At 45.1% G+C, this 22,768-nt stretch overlaps 1 protein-coding gene across 1 annotated transcript in view; it reads right to left on the bottom strand.

Moving 5' to 3' along the window:
• The window catches only part of sash1b (SAM and SH3 domain containing 1b), a gene marked incomplete at its 5' end in the record, with an annotated part of 74,383 nt that overhangs the window by 1,504 nt on the left and 50,111 nt on the right, over positions 1–22,768 (bottom strand). The window contains 21 exon segments of the mRNA XM_079752883.1: positions 822–1,639; positions 2,944–3,066; positions 3,555–3,705; positions 4,481–4,690; positions 5,199–5,368; positions 6,474–6,600; positions 7,019–7,159; positions 7,276–7,350; positions 8,399–8,853; positions 9,138–9,270; positions 10,789–10,890; positions 11,168–11,283; positions 11,529–11,615; positions 11,933–11,973; positions 12,061–12,132; positions 12,134–12,179; positions 12,182–12,242; positions 12,244–12,268; positions 14,018–14,067; positions 15,054–15,104; positions 16,159–16,287. Coding sequence (XP_079609009.1) covers positions 822–1,639; positions 2,944–3,066; positions 3,555–3,705; positions 4,481–4,690; positions 5,199–5,368; positions 6,474–6,600; positions 7,019–7,159; positions 7,276–7,350; positions 8,399–8,853; positions 9,138–9,270; positions 10,789–10,890; positions 11,168–11,283; positions 11,529–11,615; positions 11,933–11,973; positions 12,061–12,132; positions 12,134–12,179; positions 12,182–12,242; positions 12,244–12,268; positions 14,018–14,067; positions 15,054–15,104; positions 16,159–16,287 — 3,183 coding nt within the window.

The raw sequence follows: 22,768 nt of genomic DNA on the forward strand, positions 1-22,768 counted from the left end.
CGGTGTATAGGGTAAAAAGCACTGCTGAGCACACACAGCCCTGTGGGGCTCCTACATTGGTTTTTGTGGCAGATGAGAGGGTTCTGTTTACCTTAACTATATGGATTCTGTGGGTAAGAAATTAAGCATACCAGTGGATTAGGAATGGGTCTATTTTCTGCTGGATCATCTTGTCCACTAAAAGATGTGTTTGCATTGTGTTAAACAGTGATGAGAAGTCTAGGAAGAGCTCTCTAGCGTAGGTCTTAGGTTTATTCAGGTGTTTTGCTGTGAGATGGACCAGTGTGGTGACAGCATCTTCTGTTCCACAGCCCTGCTTGTAAGCAAATTGGTATGGATCAACTTGCTCTTTCATAGTGTTGACCAGGTGGCGGAGTAGAATTCTTTCAAGAGACTTCATAATTACCGGGGTCAAAGCTATTGGCCTGAAGTCACTATGTACGTTTGGACATGGGGTTTTTGGTATCGGATTGATATGGGAAGTTTTCGAAAGTGAAGGAACAATATGTGTTTCTTTGGAGGCCTGGAAAATTGGTTGCCAGACTGGTGCCAGCCTGGCAACCATGGTAGTCTGTAGGCAGCGGTAGTCATCCCAGAACCTTTCTAACAATTAAGCTATTATGCCACTATTTATTACAAATTGAATAAATATAATGTCTCATAAGAAGTAATCTTTTAACATTGCAGTCAAATATCAATGTGGTGTAATGTGTGTATCGCCCAACTGAACAACAAGATATGGCTGAACCCTAACCCTAGCAGAAGTGATCTTCCACGTCACACACGTTGCCCGTTTATTTCAGCAGCTAGCCCCTCGTTACCTTGTCTGAGAAGGGTTCAGCGGTCAGGTCGATGCCCTGCGTCTGCAGCCTCTCTTCCACCAGGGACTCTAGGCTCCCCAGGTTCCCAGGTGTGATCCCGGACCACTGCAGCTGGGGGACTCTAACCTGGTCCACATCCAGCCGCTCTCTGTTGCCCTCCAGTGACAGGCGGGGGTCCAAGGGGGGCCCCGGTGGGAAGGAGGTATCGATGTTCCCTTCTGTGGACACAGCATTTGGTCTTCCTGGGCGTGGAGAGGCAGATCTCGACCCGGGATGAGATGGGAACACCTTGTGGTTTGGTGTGGGCTGTGCGCTAGCTGTTTGATGGATTGTGTTTCTTTCAGAGGTGTTGGTGACCAACGCCTCCCTGGCGGCGACGGGGTTCTGGTCCAAGACAAACGTCACGCTAACTGACCCAGAGGAAGGAGTGGTTCCATGGAGATTCCATACTTGCTGTTTCCCTTCCACTACAACGTCGCTAGCCTCTGTTAACTTCAGGTCCTCCAGGTGGCTACTAGGACCTGGTTGGTTCTGGAGGTCCTCCAGGGAGAGGCAGCGCCGGGGCAGGGCTGGCTCCATCCTAATGTCCCTTAGCTCCACATAGCTCCAGCTCCTTGCTATGGCTCTGCAGAGGGGCCGAGGCCTGGTGGGACCATGCAGACCTTGAGCTCCGTCCTGGGGGCTCCCGGGGGTGGTTTTACTTGGGCAGGAGGAATGGGGCGCCATCAGGGGGTGGATGGGGGTCTCTGGGGACAGGAGATGGCTGGACTCAAAGCCAGACGAAGACCTGCTGATGGAAGAGGTCTGTCGGTCCCGTCCTGCAAGTGACAAGTGCAGTGTGATGTACATCATGCAGGTAATATGACCTGCTGGAAAATAGATTATAACTGAAAAGACAAATAAAAAATATTTATTTATGATTTAAGGAAAAAGGAAGTTCAACTTATAAAGAGTAAATGGGCACGGTAAATAAATAAATGTATGGCATGAAAAGGTCACAGTGATTGTGGAAATGTGATAATTGAAAGCCAGGAGAACTGGAAAAGAAAGGATAAAGGAAGAACAGAAGCAGGCCAGACCAGTCCATGCATTCAGCATTTTATTCTTTGTTCGATGGCAACAGAGGCAGATTTTAGCACCATTCAGGTCTCTTCTATCAGATGTTAGTCGACCTCTGACCTAATAGAGCAATAATGTACATTTTGTTCAACCTATCATAGCATTCCTTTTGTTATATATGTTTAAAGATGCACTATGCACTCAAGTAAATTTACAATGATACAAAATCCTGTACTTCAACAAGCAGATTTAAACCACTTAGTAAATATATATTTTATGATGATGCAGTTACCCAGGCACATAATATATTTTGCAACATTATGGTGTTGAATTAGAAAAATATACGCACAAAACATCACATTCTTTAGGGAAATTTACAAAGTGTGAAAAATAGGCTACGCTAACATCGTGCTAATGGCATTCAGACATTTACGACAGCCTTTATATACAGCTAGTACAACAACTTATCCATTTGCCTCAAAGCAAACAACCAAAACAAGAATGATCTCTATTTTAATAAAGTCTTTACATAACAGGTTTACCTTCAATTACTGGTCGTTTAAAAGACTTTCTTCTCACACTTTTGTTTCAACTGTCACCATTTTCTCAAAAACACAAAAACAATTCTATAAAGTTCTCAAAACCAAAGTTTTTTAAAAGCTCAGCATCAAATCTAGTACGTTTAGATAAGCCTAGAGAAGCGAGAAGAGATGGTTAACATTTTTTGTGACAAAGAACTTGGATTTTAAGCAACAGTTGAGAGTTGACTTTAAGTTCCAAAAAAGTTGCAGAGACAGATTCAAGTATGACTTAAGAATAAGAAAAAGCAGAAAGCCGTATTTGTAGATAAACGCAAAAGTCTGTTAGAAGAAAAAAATAAAATAGAAAAAGAGTGTGTGAACAGAGTCTGAGAGGGGGGTTGATGATGAAGCTCAAGCAAACGAAGAAGAGGAGAAGAAGAAGAAATAGATAGACCCCAGGAGACTTCCTCCCTGGTGTAGAATAAGGCAGAGGGGGGAGTCGGAGCACGGAGAAGGTCATAAGCGGCTGGGACTCTCGTTACCGTTGGCCAGGTTCTCGTTGCTCTCGTAGCAGCCCGAGTCCCGCGGAGAGTCCGCCAGTAGGCCACGCCTCTCTAGGAGCTCCTTGTCCCCAGATGGGCCGCTTTGCTCCGGGTCACTGCTGCCTGCAGGGACACAACACCACCACCAGCAGGGGGTGGCAGGATACACCTTTAGAAAACGATGTGTGTAGTATTACTTATACTATTTAAATAATCCTAAAAATAATGATGCTTTCTTTATGCTGCACCTTTCACAATTATATTGAATTATGATGAATGAAACTAATGACCATGAACTAATTAATATCAATGACACCAATTCATTATTAGTATACAGATGCTAGAAGCCCATTTAAAATATGCATTACCCACGACCCTCCAGTTACATTTTTGTCCTATTTCCTATTTTGTCAAAGATTCTGGATTCAGTAAAGATTGTATCTCTAGATACAAGTAAATAAGTACCAGGTTAGGAGCAGTAGGCATCTCGCTCTCGTTCAAACCCCATCACAGTTCAGCTGGGGTCAAACCACTACACCTTCCTACTAGACTACCATGGCCCCCTGGCCCCCACAGCCAGCGAGGGGTCCTCCCCCGAGGGTCAGACCTACCGTCGTACTCCTGCAGCAGCTCCACGGCGGTGAGCAGCACAGCGCGGTGCTGGGGGTCCCGTATGTTGAGCTCATCCAGGTCCTCCTCCTCCAGCAGCTGGAAGGTATCCAGGTCCTCGTAGCCGTTGAAGAGGAAGGTGGGGAGGTGCTCCTGGGGGGGGGGGGGGGGGAGAACTGGGTCAACACAGCTGGAGAGGAGGGAAACCCTAAATAAATCCCTATATATATTTATATATGCTATTCTATCCAAAGTGTCCCACGATACCCTGAGTGCATACTTCCCTGGCATGGGTCGTGGACAGTGGGAAAAATCCCGTAAACCTCTTCCATGCTCTACTAGTTGAGGTAAAGAGGACAACATCTATTGTGTTAGAGTAAAGTCTTTAGAACTGCAGTCGACTGCGATTTGATGGGAGACAGAGATGCTTCCTCGCAAAAGAGCCAACATTTTGTCAGAGAATACCAAAGAATATTTGCCGAAACATATTGAGCTCTTTTTTGTTTAAATACTTCACCAGTGCAAAGGGAACGACTGAGCCAAAACAACCTGACCCATCGCATCCTGACCAGACCCACGAGACCTGATGCAGACCCGACCATCCGGGACTAGACCCAGACCCAGATCAAACCCAACCATCCCATCCAGACTAGACCATCCCAGACCCCACTGGACCAGAACAGACTTGACCAGCCCAACTCAAACCAGATCCAACCTAGACCCAACCCAGACCAAACCAGACCAGACCGTCCCGGACCCAACCAACCAACCCATCCAACCCGTCCAACCCGTCCAACCCATCCAGACCAGACCAGGCCAGACCGTCCCAGACCCAGCCCCATCCAACCCATTCAGACCAGGCCGGACCTTCCCGGACCCAACCAACCAACCCATCCAACCCGTCCAGACCAGACCAGACCAGACCCACCTTGAGGTTGATGCGGTCCAGGAGCTCGTCGACGGAGGTGGGCTTGGGCTGGCGGGCCTTCCTCCTCCTGCGGTTTTTCTTGGGCTTGGCCTCCGGCTCCTCGCTCACCACGTCCACGTAGATGAACTTAAAGGTGCCCACCTTCCCGCCCAGCAGCCCCATCCAGGTGCCCATCGGAGGCTTGCTGATGACGTCAATCATGTCTCCACTCTGCAACACAAAGGCCAGCCCAACCAATTACAGATCTAGATCAAGAACAGGTTAATCAATCACTTATTTGTATTAATAACAAATTATAATAATGATAATAATAATGACAAGTTTATATTATATGTGAACCTCAAAGATTTGATTGCAATTTGATTGGTTCGCTATATACTGTTTTCATCGCCAAATGTCGTCTCGTCACGCTAATAAAAACAAATAAACCGCTAATATAAACGAATAAATCCCCGCAAAAAGTTTTCACGTGTAGTATATACTAAACCTCCGGCTCCGTGAATGGTGGGGAAAAGCCTATTCCCCAATATTCACTTCACCTTCGGCGAAGTGAGAATTATTATGATTTACTTCTTTAATTGTATGTAAATGTCGTTCGATAAAGTATTTTATTTAATTTAATGTTTGTTGAAATTAGATTTCTGTTGAATGGCTTTTAACAAGTCAGTAATCATCCTGACTTGTAATGACAGTGTTGGTGATGGCTGAGGGTCAGTACCTTCAGCTTGAGGGAGTCTGTGTCGTAGGGGCTGGGGGTAAAGTCGGTGTGCACCAGGGCGCGCCCACAGAAGGGCCCGCCGTACGGCAGCTCGTCCTCCTCCCCATCCTCAGACTTCACCGTCTCCCTATTGCTGTTGGAGGAATCTGTGGTTCCCACAGTCTGACCGCCTGGAGACACCAACGAAGAAGAATAACTTAACTTACACTGTACTTTCAAAAACAAAAACAAAAAACACAGAAGGAAAGGAGAACAACTCACTGGAATAAAACACAGAATATGATAAAAATCAGCTTGCATAAGAGATCACGAATACATTTAATAAGAAATGTCAGAAATAAAAAAGAAAAAATGAAATGAAAAAAAATCGTTAAAATTATGACTACATTAAAACGAATGATAGAAAGATCCCAAGGATAAAAAGTATAAAGTGTGTCTTGCGAACCGAATCAACCGATTCAAAAGATTTTACTGATTCCGCAAGCCTCAACTCAAAGGGAGAGGAATTCATAAGTCGAGGGACTCATTAACAGTATGAACCAGGGCCCCATCCGAGACAGGCTGAGAAGGAACCAACATGTCATACGCGTAAACGGGTGCATGCTTGTTTCAAAGCATGCAGTGTTTAGTAACACCTTCAAATTAACTTAGAGCTGAACAAGAGAGAAGGGGAGAGACTGCCCATCATTGGGCTGTGGACAGCACCTCGTCTATGTGTGACTCAGAACACGCTGCTTGTTGAGACTAGGACCATCCGTGCATCGTGCATATCGCCCCGCTAGCCAGTCCTCTGTGAGTTTCATCGGGTGTTTATCATGGGTTTTCAATCCCGCTGAGTAACCAGATGGCCCACATGAAATTATCACAAAGCCCAATAGCAAATAAATAAACAGTGATTGTGAGTTATTCAGAACCTATTATTTTGTGTACAATTCCTGACACTTAATTATGTACTAATTGGGCAGAATCTGCTCCAACCTGTTGGTAAAGCCACAAGAATACTCCCACTTACACACATCGTTGTGCAAACACACAAATGATGCATACGCACACATACACACACACACACACACGCACACACACACAAGCCTGCCCCTACACAAAGACATAAAAACACACACTTGCACACATACAAAGAGATACACAGAGACACACAGAAACCTGTCTTGGATCTGCATGCACCATCACCCCTAACCAACAGACCCCTGCAAACACACACAGACACACGAACACACGCACATAAACAAACACAAACACACACACACACACACTTACTCATGGAGCTCTGTCCGCTGAGGGAGCTGCGGAGGCTCTCCACGGACCCCCCCAGCTTGGCCTTCCCCGGGGAGCCGGGGTCCCTGTGGGGGGACTGGGGGCAGCTGGACGGGCGGTCTGGACTGGACTACTCACCGCCAAAGTGACACAAACAAACACACAACAAAGAGTGATCCCATTATTCAATTTTGCACATTTTGGTTTGTTCTTTTTGTTTAAATCTGAAACAGATTTAAGGGGTGTGGGGGGGGGGGGGTCGTTTATTTAGCGATTTGTAATCCGATGTATTTCACAAGTAGAAACAGAATATTTTGACAAGAAGATAAAAACATGGAATGAGAGCTGGGACTTGGTGATTGGTTAATGGAATGTGAACCCCGCCCACCCATGACATCATCGCATCTGTTTTGGAGATAATTTTTCATCGTCTTTCTTAAAATGTCCTGATATCTTCTAGCATCAGCAGATTGTAGTTCAGCGAGGCTAGCTAAGATGAGCTGGTGCGTGTATTAGTAACGGTAGTGAGCGGCGGCTGTGGGACGTGCCTGTTCAGAGAGGGAACAGTGGTATCTCTTGGAGATCCGCTTCCTCATGGTGTCCCTCACAGACTTGACCTTCTTGCCCAGAGAAATGCGGGACGTCGTTGGGGATTTAACGTTGTCTCTCGCACCGCCTCCATCTTTGTTCTGATGTAAGAATCCACACAGAAAGGAAGGAAAGGGAAGGAAAAGGAGTGAACGAATGAGACATGTGTATGAGTTTAATTTCCGAGATTGATTTGCCGGTGTAATGGGCTACTCACGGAAGAATCACAGTCGCAGTGGAAAGAGTGGAGGATGCGGTTGTTCAGATCAAATCCTCCGAAACTACACGTTCTCTGTGAATGAATAAATAACGATACAATTTCAGACTTTCAAGTTCCTTTCTTTTCTTTTGTAGTTTCCCCGGTAATAGTGCTTCATGGCGGATGGTTTGGATAGGGTTATGAAAACACATATAATGTTTTTGACATGGAGGCCTGGATTTGTCATAGTTTATAAAAGAACACATCTTTAAGCACAATAATTTAAAGATGATTTCATAAGAAATCAAAAGTGTGCGTGTGTGTGGATCTGCATGTGTGTGTGTGTGATTCTGTATCTGTGTGTATGTTCCCGTGTGGTGTGTTTGAATAATAACTTGGAACACTATTAGATGTGTACCATGTTTGATCCGTCGCCCATAGTTTCATAGTTAGTGGTGTGCTAACTGTGTTGCCCCTTAAACATTGATCAATGAAAGTTGAGAACATGATCTGAGCCGTGTCAACAGATAAGGGGATTGCTTGGTTAGTTTCAAGCTCATTAGCATGCTTGGTTTCAATGCAGGGAGAAAAATCATTATGTCTCAGGCCCCCAGATGTCTTTGTTTTACCAAGCAGGCCAGCAAACCGGAGCTGTATTTACAGTGGGACGCTTGTGGTCATTGTATTATTCAAAGAAAAAAAATAATGCATCTTTTAAATCAAACAAGCAGCATTACAAGATATAATTATCCATGTTTACAGGGGGAGCCATTAGGAACAAAGAAATTACTACATTACTACAATATGCCTACAGGATTACAACACCCTTCAGGACTACATCTCCCTACAGGACTAAAACTCCCTCCAGGACTACAACTCCCTACAAGACTACATCTCCCTACAGGACTAAAACTCCCTCCAGGACTACAACTCCCTACAGGACTACAGCTCCCTGCAGGACTACAGCTCCCTACAGGACTACAGCTCCCTACAGGACTACAGCTCCCTACAGGACTACAACTCCCTACAGGACTACAGCTCCCTACAGGACTACAACTCCCTACAGGACTACAGCTGCCTACGGGACTACAGCTCCCTCTGTGTAATCTGTCCCAGTGAATGGCCCACCATGTCCACTCACCCCTGGGAGGCTGAGGGGATTAAGGGCCCGCTGTCGGAGCTCCCCGTCTGTCATAGAGCGCGCCAGCGGGGGCCTTTCGCCGTCGCCCCCGCCCGCCCCTCGACCCCGCTCGTCCCCCCGGGGCCCCGACAGGAGCCTGTTGCCGTGGTGACGGCCAAGGCTGGCAGCGGCGGCGGTGTGGCTGAACACGGTCCTATGGCTGCTGCAGGTGTCCAGACTGCTGGAGGAGCGGGAGGGCGAGGTGGAGGTGGCCAGGCTGTCCGAGTCGCGGTCGTAGGCCAGCTGCTCGCGCAGGGCGGCCGCCAGGGCGTCCACCGTGCCGTCTGCGGAGCACGCCGACCCCGCGGCCGACCCCGGCGCCGCGGGCTGCCTCTTGTGGACGTCGGCGTACAGAGACGCAACGCCGGCCGCGTCTCCAGCGAGGCGGCGGGGAGACGCCTCGAGACTCACACACTCTGCAGAATATCATTCAGTGTCTTTATCATCCGTATTTTCTCACATAAGCTGCTGCATAGCATAAGCATTATCAGTACCATTTATCAATAATATTATTAAAAATGTTTTATTTTATAATTTCGCAAAAGATTGAGCGTAACTTCTTAATTCATCTTAGAAAACTTGCATTGTTTTATGATGGTGATATTATTGTTGCGGGTGAGATTTATAAAAAAAGAAACCACCAAGCACCAAGCTTAATAAATCTTTAAGCTTATTGAGAGAGGCTGAGCAGTAGTGGTACCTTCCGGGCCGGGCCTCCTGCCCTCCTCGATCCTGATCAGCTTCTTCTTCACCTTGCGGGTGGAGTTGACGAGCTTATGAAGCCTCCGGAAGGCCAGCGACTCCTCCTGCTCCGAGTCCGACAGCTCACACGTCTGCGGGCGGAGAGTCAGACTCCATCAGTTATAGGAACTCACAGACATTACAGGTTAACGTATGCAGACCATCATGCCTGAATAGACCTCAATCAATCAGAGCAACCGCACGTGTGACACATCAGCGGGAGCCATCTTGGTAGTTTATAGAAAACAATGCCTCAATGGCGCTCCCATAGGACTGTCCCCTGTACATCTTATCCAACACGCCCCATATCTGATAACTTGTGGATTAGCCCGACCTGGGCTTGCTGTCTGTCTGAACGGGAGGGGGCGGGGCCAGACGCATACGCCAGAGCAAATAAAACACCAGCTCCCAGATTCGTCTGGTTCCCAGGCAAATATTCAGTATAATTGGTACAATTCCATTGTTGTTTTTAATTTGTGTTTTCACAAAATACTTAAAAATGGAATGCACTCAAACAGAAGTCGAAGAAACCACCGTAGATACACTTCTGGGCACAAGACCCTGTCCTCTGCGTGACAACAGCTGCCCTTTTGGAGAAAAGAAAAGCCTCTTCCTCCCTGCACGGAAAAAGAGAGTGCTTGTGAGCTTGAGACAAACCAAGTCCTTCTCTTATCTGTTGGCGCACCTTAGACCACGCTCCTCACTTTGATGGATAAATATTTACCAATTATCAGGAACTATGGGCAACAATCAAACATGGTACACAACTAATAGTGTTCCAAGTTATTATTCAAACACACCACACAGAAACATACACACAGACACGCACACACACACAGAACCACCCACCTGTACACACACACACATACACACACACACACACACAAACACCGTACAGAGACATACATACAATACATATACACACACAAAAATACGCTTGCACACAAAAATATCTCCGCAAACCCACACAAGTGAAGAGAGAGAGAACAAGAGAGCGAGAGAGCGAGAGAGAGAGAGAGATAGAAATGTTGAGCACGCGATCACCCCACCTAGTCATAAAGAGCTGTGGCCTGCAGATCACAGCCAGGCGCTCGCCCACTGCACAATAGGGGGTTAGTGCTTTGACAGCCATGAATAGAGGGTCGCTCTGTAAGCCTGGTGTGGGGGGGAGAGTTCCCAGGGACACAGGGCTTACTGGGGGTTCAGGAGGAGAGCAATGGAGAGATGGAGAGAGAGAGAGAGAGAGAGAGAGAGAGGGAGGCAGAGAGAGGCAGAGAGAGAGAAAGAGAGAGAGGTGATGTCAATAGCTCTGCAGCCTTGGCACGATAAACCAGCTAGCCCCCACCCTCCCCCCTAGCCCACCCCCAAGCACACAGCTATCTGCCCGGAGCAGTGATTCAGCACAACAAGCCAAACAAACAACACGTCAACTCCCTCAACTTTTTCTTTCAATTTTTTTCCTCTCCCTCTTATTCACTTTCTCCCTCTCTGCTGTTTCTCAATATTTGTCCTCTCTCTCTCTCCCTCTCTTTCTCTCTCCCTCTCTCCCTCTATCTGTGTGTCTCTCCCTCTTTCCCTCTCTCTTGGACCAGGGCTTAACGGGGTCTCACGTTGCAGCTGAGCGGGTCTTGGGTGGGGGTCCCGCCAGGTTCGGCCCACTCCACCGGCTCCGCCCTGAAGGTGTGGCGGTTCTGGAGCTCAAACTCCTTCAGCTGAGGGACGACACATAGACCTTAATGTTAGGATAGGTTATTAAAAGTTGTTCCAAGCTCAATTAACCAACTGCCTGAACAATTATTATTGACTCATTATTATAATGTACTTGTAAAGTACACTATTTAGTCAAATGTTTTTTTACAATATTGAACGGGAGGCGATTTGTATATCTGACTACTAATTAAATTTAACAGCATTTCTAAGATGGAGCCCATTTGAAAGTGTGCCGTCAGATTGAGAAGGGGATTCTGGGAGGGTGTGACGTCATCATACCCGTGCCAGGGCCTCCTCCACAGAGATCATGTTCTCCTTCACCATCATCATCAGCTGGATGCGCTCTTCGTCACTCATCGTGATCTCGCTGGCCACGAAACCAACGTCATCTCCCGCTAATGGAATAAAAAATTAAGTTTAATTCAGCTGTCTAATGATGTACGGCAAATGACAAACAAAACATATTTTCGAGTACCAAGTCATTTTCTCAACAGACTTCAGAATGATGTTGCATTATTTGCGTTAACAGCCATGAATCTCGACTAATCGTATGTTTCCACTCTTTCAAGCTTCTTTTCATAAAGAAGGTCCACAGTTGACAGTACTTGATTCTTAGGGATGACCTCTGACCCCGACGTACCTCTTGAAGGCTGTCGTGGGAGCCCTTTCTGCGACTTCCGGAAGTTCAGCCAAAAAGATTTGTTCTTTCTCTTGCCTTCCGACTTTCCTGTAGAATTCACATATTTTATTTCTGTTTGTTTTTAAACATATTTGTTTAAAAACAAACAGAATGAGTCAAAAACAAACTTTTATCTAAAATGTCACAATTATTATTTTAAGATTAAATAATTAAACTAGAGCAACCATTTTGGGATTGTTAAAAACAAAGAAAAAATGATTGTCTTCCAACCAAACCGTTTTGAGTTCAAACAACAAACTACAAAATATTTGCACAGCAAATTGAAACATAATTAGACAGCCTACACCAATGTGCATACATGAACAATGAGGACTTTTTATCGACTTTTTATCTTTTGTGCTTACCCCCTGATCCATCATCTGAACTGGACTTTTGCACAGGGAACCTAGAGAATCAAACACAAACAGAAAACCACTGTTGAATCTCTACATAAAAACACAAGCAAGCTAAACACATGTCATAGACACAATACCTGTTCTCCAGCACTGTCTTCTTCATGGTTTCCACTATCCCATAACATCCCTCAACACATTCCTCTGTCCTTCCTCCTTTCTCCTCTTCCAACCGACCAAGAAATGTATAAAAAAAAAAGCCAGAAGCAAAGCAGCCCGTGGGCCCGGCGTCAGAGGCAGGGCAGGACGGGCCAATCAAAAATTACTGCAGCACAGACTCCCTGCTCGCTGTTGATGAACAAGAGGTCACCACCATCCGGCCATTATGGGAACAATGGGCCCTTTTCACACACAAAACTGGCTTTTTACAGAAACACCAGCACGAACGTGGCCCCTGCGATTCCACTGTCCTCTGCTCTCTCTCTCTGTCATGTCATGTCATGTCATGTCATGTCTCTCTCTCTCTCTCTCTCGCTCTCTCTCTCTCTCTCTCTTTCTCTATGGCTGTCTCTCTCTCCATCTCTCTTGTGCTATTTCACCCTCTCTTTCTGTCTGTCTATCCCCCTCTCTCTTCGTAATTGTCTGCCTCTCTTTGTTGCATTCTATCACTATTCTTTGCATTTTCTGCATGCCTCTCTCTCTCTCATTCTCCATCCTTTCTCTTCTCTCTCCATCCTCCCTCTGCATCCCCTCTCTCTCCCTTACCAATTCTTTTGGCTCTCGCTCCTTATGTTTTTTTGCCACATCAACTGACACTTGTTGCAGATGTTGGCAGGGAACAATTCTTATGGAGTTCACTACGTTTCTCTTCCACTAGGGGGCAGTGCTACTAACCTAGATTTAGACCCGCACTACCCATTTTATAAAAGCAACCACCCCTTCAGGAAAAAATGAAAATGTCTGTGGCACATGCCTTTTTCTCCACAATCTAATTAAATTAGAGAAGATGAAAATAAACTGAATTCTTTATCTTTGATAGAAGTTGTCGGGGTGATGTGATCCTCGTTTTTAGGCTTTGCTTGTTGTTGATTTTATGGTTGTAGGCACCCATTACTCAAATTGTGGGATTCAAACAACACAAGTATTCCACAAAATGCTATATGGTGACTCATACAAACATGACTTGACATTTTTTGCACTTTTTTCCTTTCAAAAAGCATAATTAAATAAATATGCTGCTGATATGCTATTAGTCACGATGACTCCTTTTCCCTCCGTACCCCCTGCTCTGAATTACTGTGACAGAATATGACGAATTCTAGAAATCCCTCAAAACAGACAATGGCGGGAAGGAAGAGGGAAGGAAGTGCTTTGTGAGGTGAGCGCGGGTGACAGGAAGTGCAGAAAATCCCTACATGTCTGCAAGTTCTGAATCTAAATAAAGACAAACTAAGCCTGCAGGTGCTAGGTAGCATTAAATATCTATCTATATTTTTGTCTTTATACCAGACATTCGTCACTATGACCCAAAGTGGTGAAATAGTGTTTGGCTAGGATCTACTATGCCAGTGATTTTATCGTGTCAATAAACATATCTCCAAAGTGAAACAGGACACTATAAATGTATATACATTTGTAGTGTATATACACATATATATATATATATATATATATATATATATATATATATATATATATGTATATATATATATACTTTATATATATATATATAAAGTGTAAGAAACACTTTCTTCCCCCCGCTTTTTATCATCATCATCTTTATCTTGTTCTTGTGTCAAGTTGAAACTTTACTTGTACTTCATTTTTATGGCTACGTCTGTCTGAAGGGGTTTCAAACCCGCCCCAGGCCCTGAGGTAGAGGAGACCCGGACTAAACTCTGCCAAACCCCAGCCGAGGAAGGAAAAAAAACCTTCAGGGAGACAGGAGTAGTTGGGGATCCCTCCTTCAGGGAAGACCGGAGCCGTGCAGACAAACAGAACGAAGTAAAAAAAGAACGAAAGCAAGATAAAAGAAGTAAAGAACGAAAGGAAGGAAGAAAGAAAGGAAGACAGTCAGAAAATAAATGTTTCTCTCACCGTCTGTCAGTTTCTGGGGTCGACATGGCACTGCTGAGGCCCAGGGACTCCTGAAAACAAAGGGAGGGAGAGAGAGTAAGATACAGAGAGAGAGAGAGAGAGAGAGAGAGAGAGCGAGAGAGGAGAGAGAGAGAGAGAGAGAGAGAGAGGGTGAGAGAGAGAGGAGAGAGAGAGAGAGAGCGAGAGAGAGAGAGAGGGGGAGAGAGAGAGAACGAGGAGAGAGAGAGAGGGAGAGGGAGAGAGGAGAGTAAGATGCATATACATATATACTGTATATATATATAGCGACAGAGAGAGAGAGAGAGAGAGAGAGCGAGAGAGGAGGAGGAGAGAGAGAGAGAGTAAGATACATAGAGAGAGTCAGCGAGAGAGAGAGAGAGAGAGAGAGAGAGAGAGAGGGGGGTCACCTGAAACCCAACACATGGTAATGATTCCAGATACATATGTTTTCTTAACCATTGGACAAATACTCCATTAAATATCCATCTATTTATAGTCTTCAGGGCTAACAGCTATTTATAACTTTATTTATAAGGGCTAACTATTTATATAGCTGGCTATGTTTACTGTTTAGCGACATTCAGACAGACAGACTGTTAAACATACCTAAGGATTAGTGTCAAGTGTTTGGTTTCTTTAATGACCATGCGTTTGTTCTTTGAGCAAGTGTAAAAAATGAATGAATAAAAAGTAAACTAAACAGTTTAACTTTTTTCCACCACTCATTTAAACCTCTAGATCCCTGCCAAAAAGTTGTTAAACCAAAGCATTGGGTTTGGATATATTTGTGCATCCAACTCTGTCACGACAATTCACCAACAGCATGTTTACAGCAACCACAATGTCCCCTCATTATCGGCATCCATCTTTGATGTGAGGGGTGTGAACGAGAGACTTTATAGCTCTACTGCTCATCCCTAGGGAGGACCGTGACTACGACCGTGATGACTTGTTATCTGAGTGTGTCGGAGAGATAGCGGACAGAGGGGTGGGGGAGGAAGGAGAGGAGGGGAGGTTCAGTGACCAGTCATCTCACCTGGATCTGCGTGCGGAGCTGAACAGACGAAGCGGCTGACTCAATCTTTCCCTGAAAGAGCACAACACGTGGGGGTAAATTATAGTGTCATCACAGCACAGGAATAGACATAATATTTAGTCGGGCACCGGGGCTAGCCAGGCCGCGGTATGGAACAACGGGCGCTGCCATTAGCCACAAACCGCTAGCCGTGCTGCTAGCCGTGCTGCTAGCCGTGCTGCACAAACACAGGTGCTAGTGCTGCTTCAAGGTTGAGATGACCCCTTTCAGGGTGATTGAGTACTAGGGGATGATTCCTTGTTCAGTTTTTTGTATGTTGAAGAACTAAACTCAGATGTCAAAAGTATGGATGTGATGTGTATGTACTTTAGGAACACATATTTTACACAATTATTCATACGTAGCCTATTGATATTTATTTTCTGTATTGATCTTATTGTTGTACCTCCTGCTTGGACACCCACATTTCCAGGAATTATGGGATTAATAAAGTATTATCATACATATGTGGTTTTATGACAATATGAACTAAAAAGTTCTTTACTAAAAGATTCACAGCTAAAAACAGTAAACATTAACCGCATCATAAACACGATGGGTCCAGTGAGTGTGCTGGTTGTCTCCCTGTACAGGGACAGTTTGTAGGGTGCTGGATGTACAAATACAGGGTGCTGGGTGCTTACCTGTATAGGTACAGTGTATAAGGTGCTGGGTGCTTACCTGTATAGGCAAAGTGTATAGGGTGCTGGGTGCTTACCTGTATAGGTACAGTGTATAGGGTGCTGGGTGCTTACCTGTATAGGTACAGTGTATAGGGTGCTGGGTGCTTACCTGTATAGGTACAGTGTATAGGGGGCTGGGTGCTTACCTATATAGGTACAGTGTATAGGGTGCTGGGTGCTTACCTGTATAGGCACAGTGTATAGGGTGCTGGGTGCTTACCTGTATAGGGTGCTGGGTGCTTACCTGTATAGGTACAGTGTATAGGGTGCTGGGTGCTTACCTCTACAGATACAGTGTAGAGGATGCTGGGTGTCTACCTCTACTGGTAGAGTGTACAGATACAGGGTGCTGGGTGTACAGATACAGGGTGCTGGGTGCCCACCTTGTCGGCCTCCTGCACTAGCTTGCGCTTGCGTAGCTCCTCCATCCTCTCACACACGTCGCTGAGAGAGGTCCCGTAGAAGCGAGAGTACTCCTTGGCCAGCACACCGATGCTGCCCGCAGTCCCATCCTGGAGGAAAGGACAACATCTCTTTATTACCATGGGATGACTTTGTATCTTGTTGGAACTGTAAATACTCTGTTCTGTATGTATGTACAGTATTTTGTATGTACTTGTATACACTTTATCAATGTATGTCTGTTGAATTGTTTCATTGGAAGCAATTTTATGAACAAATCAGATAGAAAGGGATATGAAATGGCTGGCTCGAATGCTAAACCTAGCTTAGCTGGTCTGACTGGCTCCGACGTTAACCATAGCCTAGCGTGGACTGGCTCCAATGATAACCCTAGCCTAGTGGGTCTAACTGGCCCCAAAGCCAACCTAATTCAAGCCGAAACACAACACAAGGGAGTGTGAGTATCATGAGGAGAGTCATTGGGATGCGCCAGAATCAAGGCTCTTGGCTAAGAATTACTGCTAAACCTCATGTCAACGTCAACGTTTATTGGTAAAGCCCACTTTTCACAATAACAGATTCAAATGGACTGTTACTGCGAAAAAGGTTTAATCCTAAGCTTCCAAAAGGAAGACTCTGCCCTCTGAGGCCGTACCACTGCTAATAGAGGGCTCATAACTAGCTCGCACTCAGCCTCCAAAAAGACTTTAATCCATCAGAACTCATCTCATTTGCCTTTGCCTTGTCTTATTACTTAAGGAATTATTTTGTGGAAATACTGTACATTGCACCTGTGTATAATACCTTACTTGAAATCCCAAAACTTTATTTTAAATTGTGTGTAAATGGTGTGTTTTGTTTGTATTACACATAGACGTATTGTCTGTTTTATGCTACCCTCTTGGCCAGGTCTCTCTCGAAAAAGAGATTTTAATTTCAATAAAACTTTTACCTGGTAAAAATGAAGGTTAAAAAAATAATAAATAAAATAAAAAGTAAATAATAGAAAGAATAGGTTGAAAGCTCGGTAGTGAGGCTATATGATGTGTCATTTACGACAGCAGGAAGCAGAGAGAGGAATAATACCCAGAAGCCCTCAGTGACCGAGGCAGGCCGTGGGACAGAGCCATTGTCTACAATCACGTCTCAACTCCCCTCCCGTTTGTTGACCACCGTCTCCCTCTTCTACCTCTGACCCGTAACCTCTGGCCTCCTGTTCTCAGACCCCCCCCCCCACACACACACACACACACACACACACAAACACACACCCTCTTCCCCATCGTCCTTCATCTGATCAGTGACCCACACACTCACAGCTCAACCAGACAGCCCCCCTTCCTTCTCCTTGATTTTGACCTGTAACCCCCCCACACACACACACACACACCCTTGCCCACCCACTTTTTGTCCCAATCAGTGACCCCCTGCTAGGCCGCACACACAAACACACACACACACCTCCTGCGTCTGCGGTGACGCAAGTTAGACGCCTTGCTTCACTCACTTGAGTACAAGCGAGGGTCAACTGGAATGTCCAGATTGCATCTCTCTCTCTCTCTCTCTCTCTCTCGGTCCGAACCCCCTCATCTTCCTGTCATTCTATATGTCTATTTTAAAGACATCCGCAAAAAGGAACATTAACCACAGATCACTCTGTGGTTATGATGTGATGTTGTTTTCATGAAATCAACCAATAGATACAAGATAAACATATAATTGTACTTTTGGATCTTCACAGCTGAGGCAAACATTTGTTGGTGAATCATTCAACAAAGAAAGTCAGAAGTGGGATTCAAACCCACGCCTCCAGGGCAGACCTCGACCTGAATGCAGCGCCTTAGACCGCTCGGCCATCCTGACATTGGAGCTTGTGTAACTTTGCTTGTTAAATGGTCTGAATATATCAGGCGTCTATCCCTCTGAGGTTAACCAGAACCAGTTTCTAACGGTTCCCAGTGCTTAGACCAAACATGGTGAAGGTCTGTTTTTTTTTAGTTTTAAACCCACAAATATCCTAGCTTGAACACGCCCCCAAAAGCACTCACACTGGCTCTATGCAATACCTAGCCTAGCTTGAACACACCCCAAGGGGGTCTGTGACTAGCTAAAATTCTAACTTGGCTAAAACTTCTCTTCAATGCCTCATCTCAAAGCAAATCACTGTGTTTTATGGTGTCATATTGCACAGCTAACATTAAAGAGTTACAGAATCTGTCCCTCTTTCTGTCTCTCTCTCTGTTGGGGGACAGTGACCGCTGTCAGTGTACTGTGCTTTGATAGATAAATAATTTACTTATTATATCTCATTGACTATTTGAAATTACAGCAGATTCATTGGCAGTCGGGTCTTCACAGCTGAGGCAAACATTTGTTGCTGAATCATTCAACAAAGAATGTCAGAAGTGGGATTCGAACCCACGCCTCCAGGGGAGACTGCGACCTGAACGCAGCGCCTTAGACCGCTCGGCCATCCTGACATGGATGCTATTGTGACTTTGCTTCTTAAATACTCTGAATATATCAGGCGTCTCTCCCTCTGATGTCAACCAGAACCGGTTTCTAACGGTTCCCAGTGCTTAGACCAAACATGGTGAAGGTCGGTTTTTTTTTAGTTTTAAACCCACAAATATCCTAGCTTGAATACGCCCTCAAAAACACTCACACTGGCTCTATGCTATACCTAGCCTAGCTTGAAAACACCCCAAGGGGGTCTGTGACTAGCTAAAATTCTAACTTGGCTAAAACTTCTCTTCAATGCCTCATCTCAAAGCAAATCAATGTGTTTTATGGTGTCATATTGCACAGCTATCATTAAAGAGTTACAGAATCTGTCCCTCTTTCTGTCTCTCTCTCTGTTGGGGGACAGTGGCCGCTGTCAGTGTACTGTGCTTTGATAGATAAATAATTTACTTATTATATCTCATTGACTATTTGAACTTACAGCAGATTCATTGGATTTGTTGGCAGTCGGGTCTTCACAGCTGAGGCAAACATTTGTTGCTGAATCATTCAACAAAGAATGTCAGAAGTGGGATTCGAACCCACGCCTCCAGGGGAGACTGCGACCTGAACGCAGCGCCTTAGACCGCTCGGCCATCCTGACATAGGAGCTATGGTGACTTTGCTTTTTAAATACTCTGAATATATCAGGCGTCTCTCCCTCTGATGTCAAACAGAACCGGTTTCTAACGGTTCCCAGTGCTTAGACCAAACATGGTGAAGGACTGTTTTTTTTTTAGTTTTAAACCCACAAAAATCCTAGCTTGAATACTCCCTCAAAAACACTCACACTGGCTCTATGCTATACCTAGCCTAGCTTGAACACACCCCAAGGGGGTCTGTGACTAGCTAAAATTCTAACTTGGCTAAAACTTCTCTTCAATGCCTCATCTCAAAGCAAATCACTGTGTTTTATGGTGTCATATTGCACAGCTATCATTAAAGAGTTACAGAATCTGTCCCTCTTTCTGTCTCTCTCTCTCTGTCTTTCTCTCTCTCTCAGTTGGGGGACAGTGGCCGCTGTCAGTGTACTGTGCTTTGATAGATAAATAATTTACTTATTATATCTCATTGACTATTTCAATACAGCAGATTTATTGGATTTGTTGGCAGTTGGGTCTTCACAGCTGATGCAAACATTTGTTGCTGAATCATTCAACAAAGAATGTCAGAAATGGGAGTCAAACCCACCCCTCAGGGGAGACCACGACCTGAACGGAGCGCCTTAGACCACTCTGCCATCCTGACATTTGAGCCTGTTTCAGTTTGCTACTTAGATTGTCTGAATATATCAGGCGTCTATGGTACTACAGGTACTTAATTGTGTAGCATCTACAGTAGCTGCTATCATTGCTTTACACGAGGAATGGGTTAGCCTAGCGATTGTAATACTTGCACTTGGTTCTATGAACATCTTTACTGTACCGACAGCGATATATTGTTTCACTTCTTATGACAAATGTAATTATTGTAACAAATGCACTTATTGTAAGTCGCTTTGGATAAAAGCGTCTGCTAAATGCCCTAAATGTAAATGTAAATGTCTATCCCTCTGAGGTCAACCAGAACCGGTTTCTAACGGTTCCCAGAGCTCAGACCAAACACGGTGAAGGACTGTTTAGTTTTAAACCTACACATATCCTAGCTTGAACACGCCCCCAAAAAGCACTCAAACTGGCTTTAATGCTAACCCTAGCATAGCTTAAAACCCTAACCCCTTAATACCCTAAAAGCACCCACGCTGGCTCTTAGGTTAACCCTACCATAGTGTGTTTAATAATACTCATAAAAGAAAATAGTTTCGGACTGACTTTTACAAAATTAAATTAACTTAAACTTTTCAACCTTAAACAATACAGGCAGCCACATAATCTCCATATGATACACACAAACCAAACCCGGAACCCAGAACCATCTTCTAAATTTCACTATGATCACTGCACTCACGTTGACATGTCCAGGGGAAGTCGGTAGGGCAGAGGAACCAGGTTACCGTGGGAATTTAAACTGACTGACAGTTACTCTTTGATGATGATGCATCATCATCATCATCGACCCACTATCCCCCGGCCCCTATGGCGATATGTAAATTAGAGGAACCCTGCAGAAAAACATCTTCCCTACTGCTGTCAAGACTCAACACTTCCACTGTATGTTTGTGTGTGTGTGTGTGTGTGTGTGTGTGTGTGTGTGTGTGTGTGTGTGTGTGTGTGTGTGCAGACTTTGTCTCGTGGTGTCCTGGTACAGTGACTGGGTCGCCTGTCCCCCACCAGAGAGAGACTGAGCGAGAGAGAGCGACAGACTGATAGAGACAGAGAGAGAAAGAGCAATAGAGACAGAGAGAGAGAGAGAGAGACAGAGAGACCTAGATAGAGAGAGACAGAGAGAGGGACAGAGAGAGAGAGGGAGAGAGAGAGAGAGAGTCCATTCTTCCCAGGCTGCAAGTCCGGCCGTATGCTGAGGGCCAAGGGCCAGTCTAGCCCTCTCACACACACACAGACACACACACACAAACAAACAAACACACTCACACACACACACACACGCACACGCACACACTCACACACACAAACACACACACACACACTGTGAAGTCTAGCTGCGGACTCGCCGGCCGTTACTTTGACAACACGACACATAAGCAGCCCATTGTGACGCTGGTTTCAGCGCCACATGATATTCCACTGCCCCGAGTGCCCTTGGGCCCGGGTGCTGCTATATGTTCTCGCCATACGACAACACAGTGCACAGATATGTCCTTGTTGGGACCCTATCCCTACCGCTCTCTCCCCCTCACCCCCTCTTTATTCAATCGTTTCTCACTCTGCTCAGGTCTTAGTGCTTGTCTCTCATTTGTTCTCGCCCTTTTGGTCCATCTGGTTTAAATGGTTTTGTATAAGAATTGCATATGATATCATTTAAGACACATACCAAGAAGGAGAAAGACGAGAGGAAGCACAACGACTCTGTGGAGATGTTCAATATATCAATATATATGCTCTGTTCAATATATCACATTTTTGAGAGTGGATTTCAACACAGGAAATTACACCAGAAGACCACCATGATAACATGATAACAATCCTGCTGCACCAGATCCCGGACCTGCGGACCCGTAATCACACACACACACAGACACACACACACAGGCCAAGGATAGGATTCTAGACTCTTCCATTGAACCCTGCTGTGTCCTGCTGTGATGGGGTCTCCCCCAGAGCCTCTAACCAGGTTAAACTGCTTCAATACACTTAAGTGTTAATTGCCCCCCCAACCCCACCCAACTTAAAACAAAGTCGATTTGTGAATGTATTTGGGTAACTTCTATATGCTAAACATATATTCAACACACAATTAACAAACAACAAGACACAAACACACAATCCATCACAGACAAACAACACAACATAAGCACACAACTGAAAAAACACACAGCACGACAAACACACTACACGACACACACACAAAATCCAACGCAAACATACTGCACGACAAACACACTACAGAACACGACACAAACCCGCTACAGGACACAAACACACAACATGACAAACACACAACATGATAAACACACTATACAACACGACACAAACCCGCTGTAGGACACAAACACACAACATGACAAACACACAACATGACACAAACACAAAAAAATACCAAAACACAACGTGACACAAACACACAACCCAACACAAAATCACAATGTGACACAAACACACAACACGAGGAGAAGAGCAGATCATATGAGCAACTGTAAAAATGTGAGTGGTGTCTCATTTCTCGTGTCATAAAGCCAGGAAACAGAGCATCTCCGAGGCACACAAAGGGCCTAACGTGCCCCGGGGCCCCCAGAGCCTCTAATAGCTGTGCTTCTTTCACAGCTTATCAGAATGGGCCCATTTGTTTGAAAGGACTGTGTCAAGCGTTGTAAACAAACGACCATCCCAGCGTTGGAACCGTCTCAGTGTGTGTTTGCTTCAGCCAAACACACACTGAGAAAGAGTTGGTGCTGCTGAATTCGAAACACCGGTGCTCTGTCAGAATGGCTGTTTAAATTAGTTCAACCTACTTTAATGCGAATGCAAGGAC

The sequence above is a fragment of the Pollachius pollachius genome (genome assembly GCF_949987615.1).
Source record: "Pollachius pollachius genome assembly, chromosome: 15".
Lineage (NCBI taxonomy): Eukaryota > Metazoa > Chordata > Actinopteri > Gadiformes > Gadidae > Pollachius > Pollachius pollachius.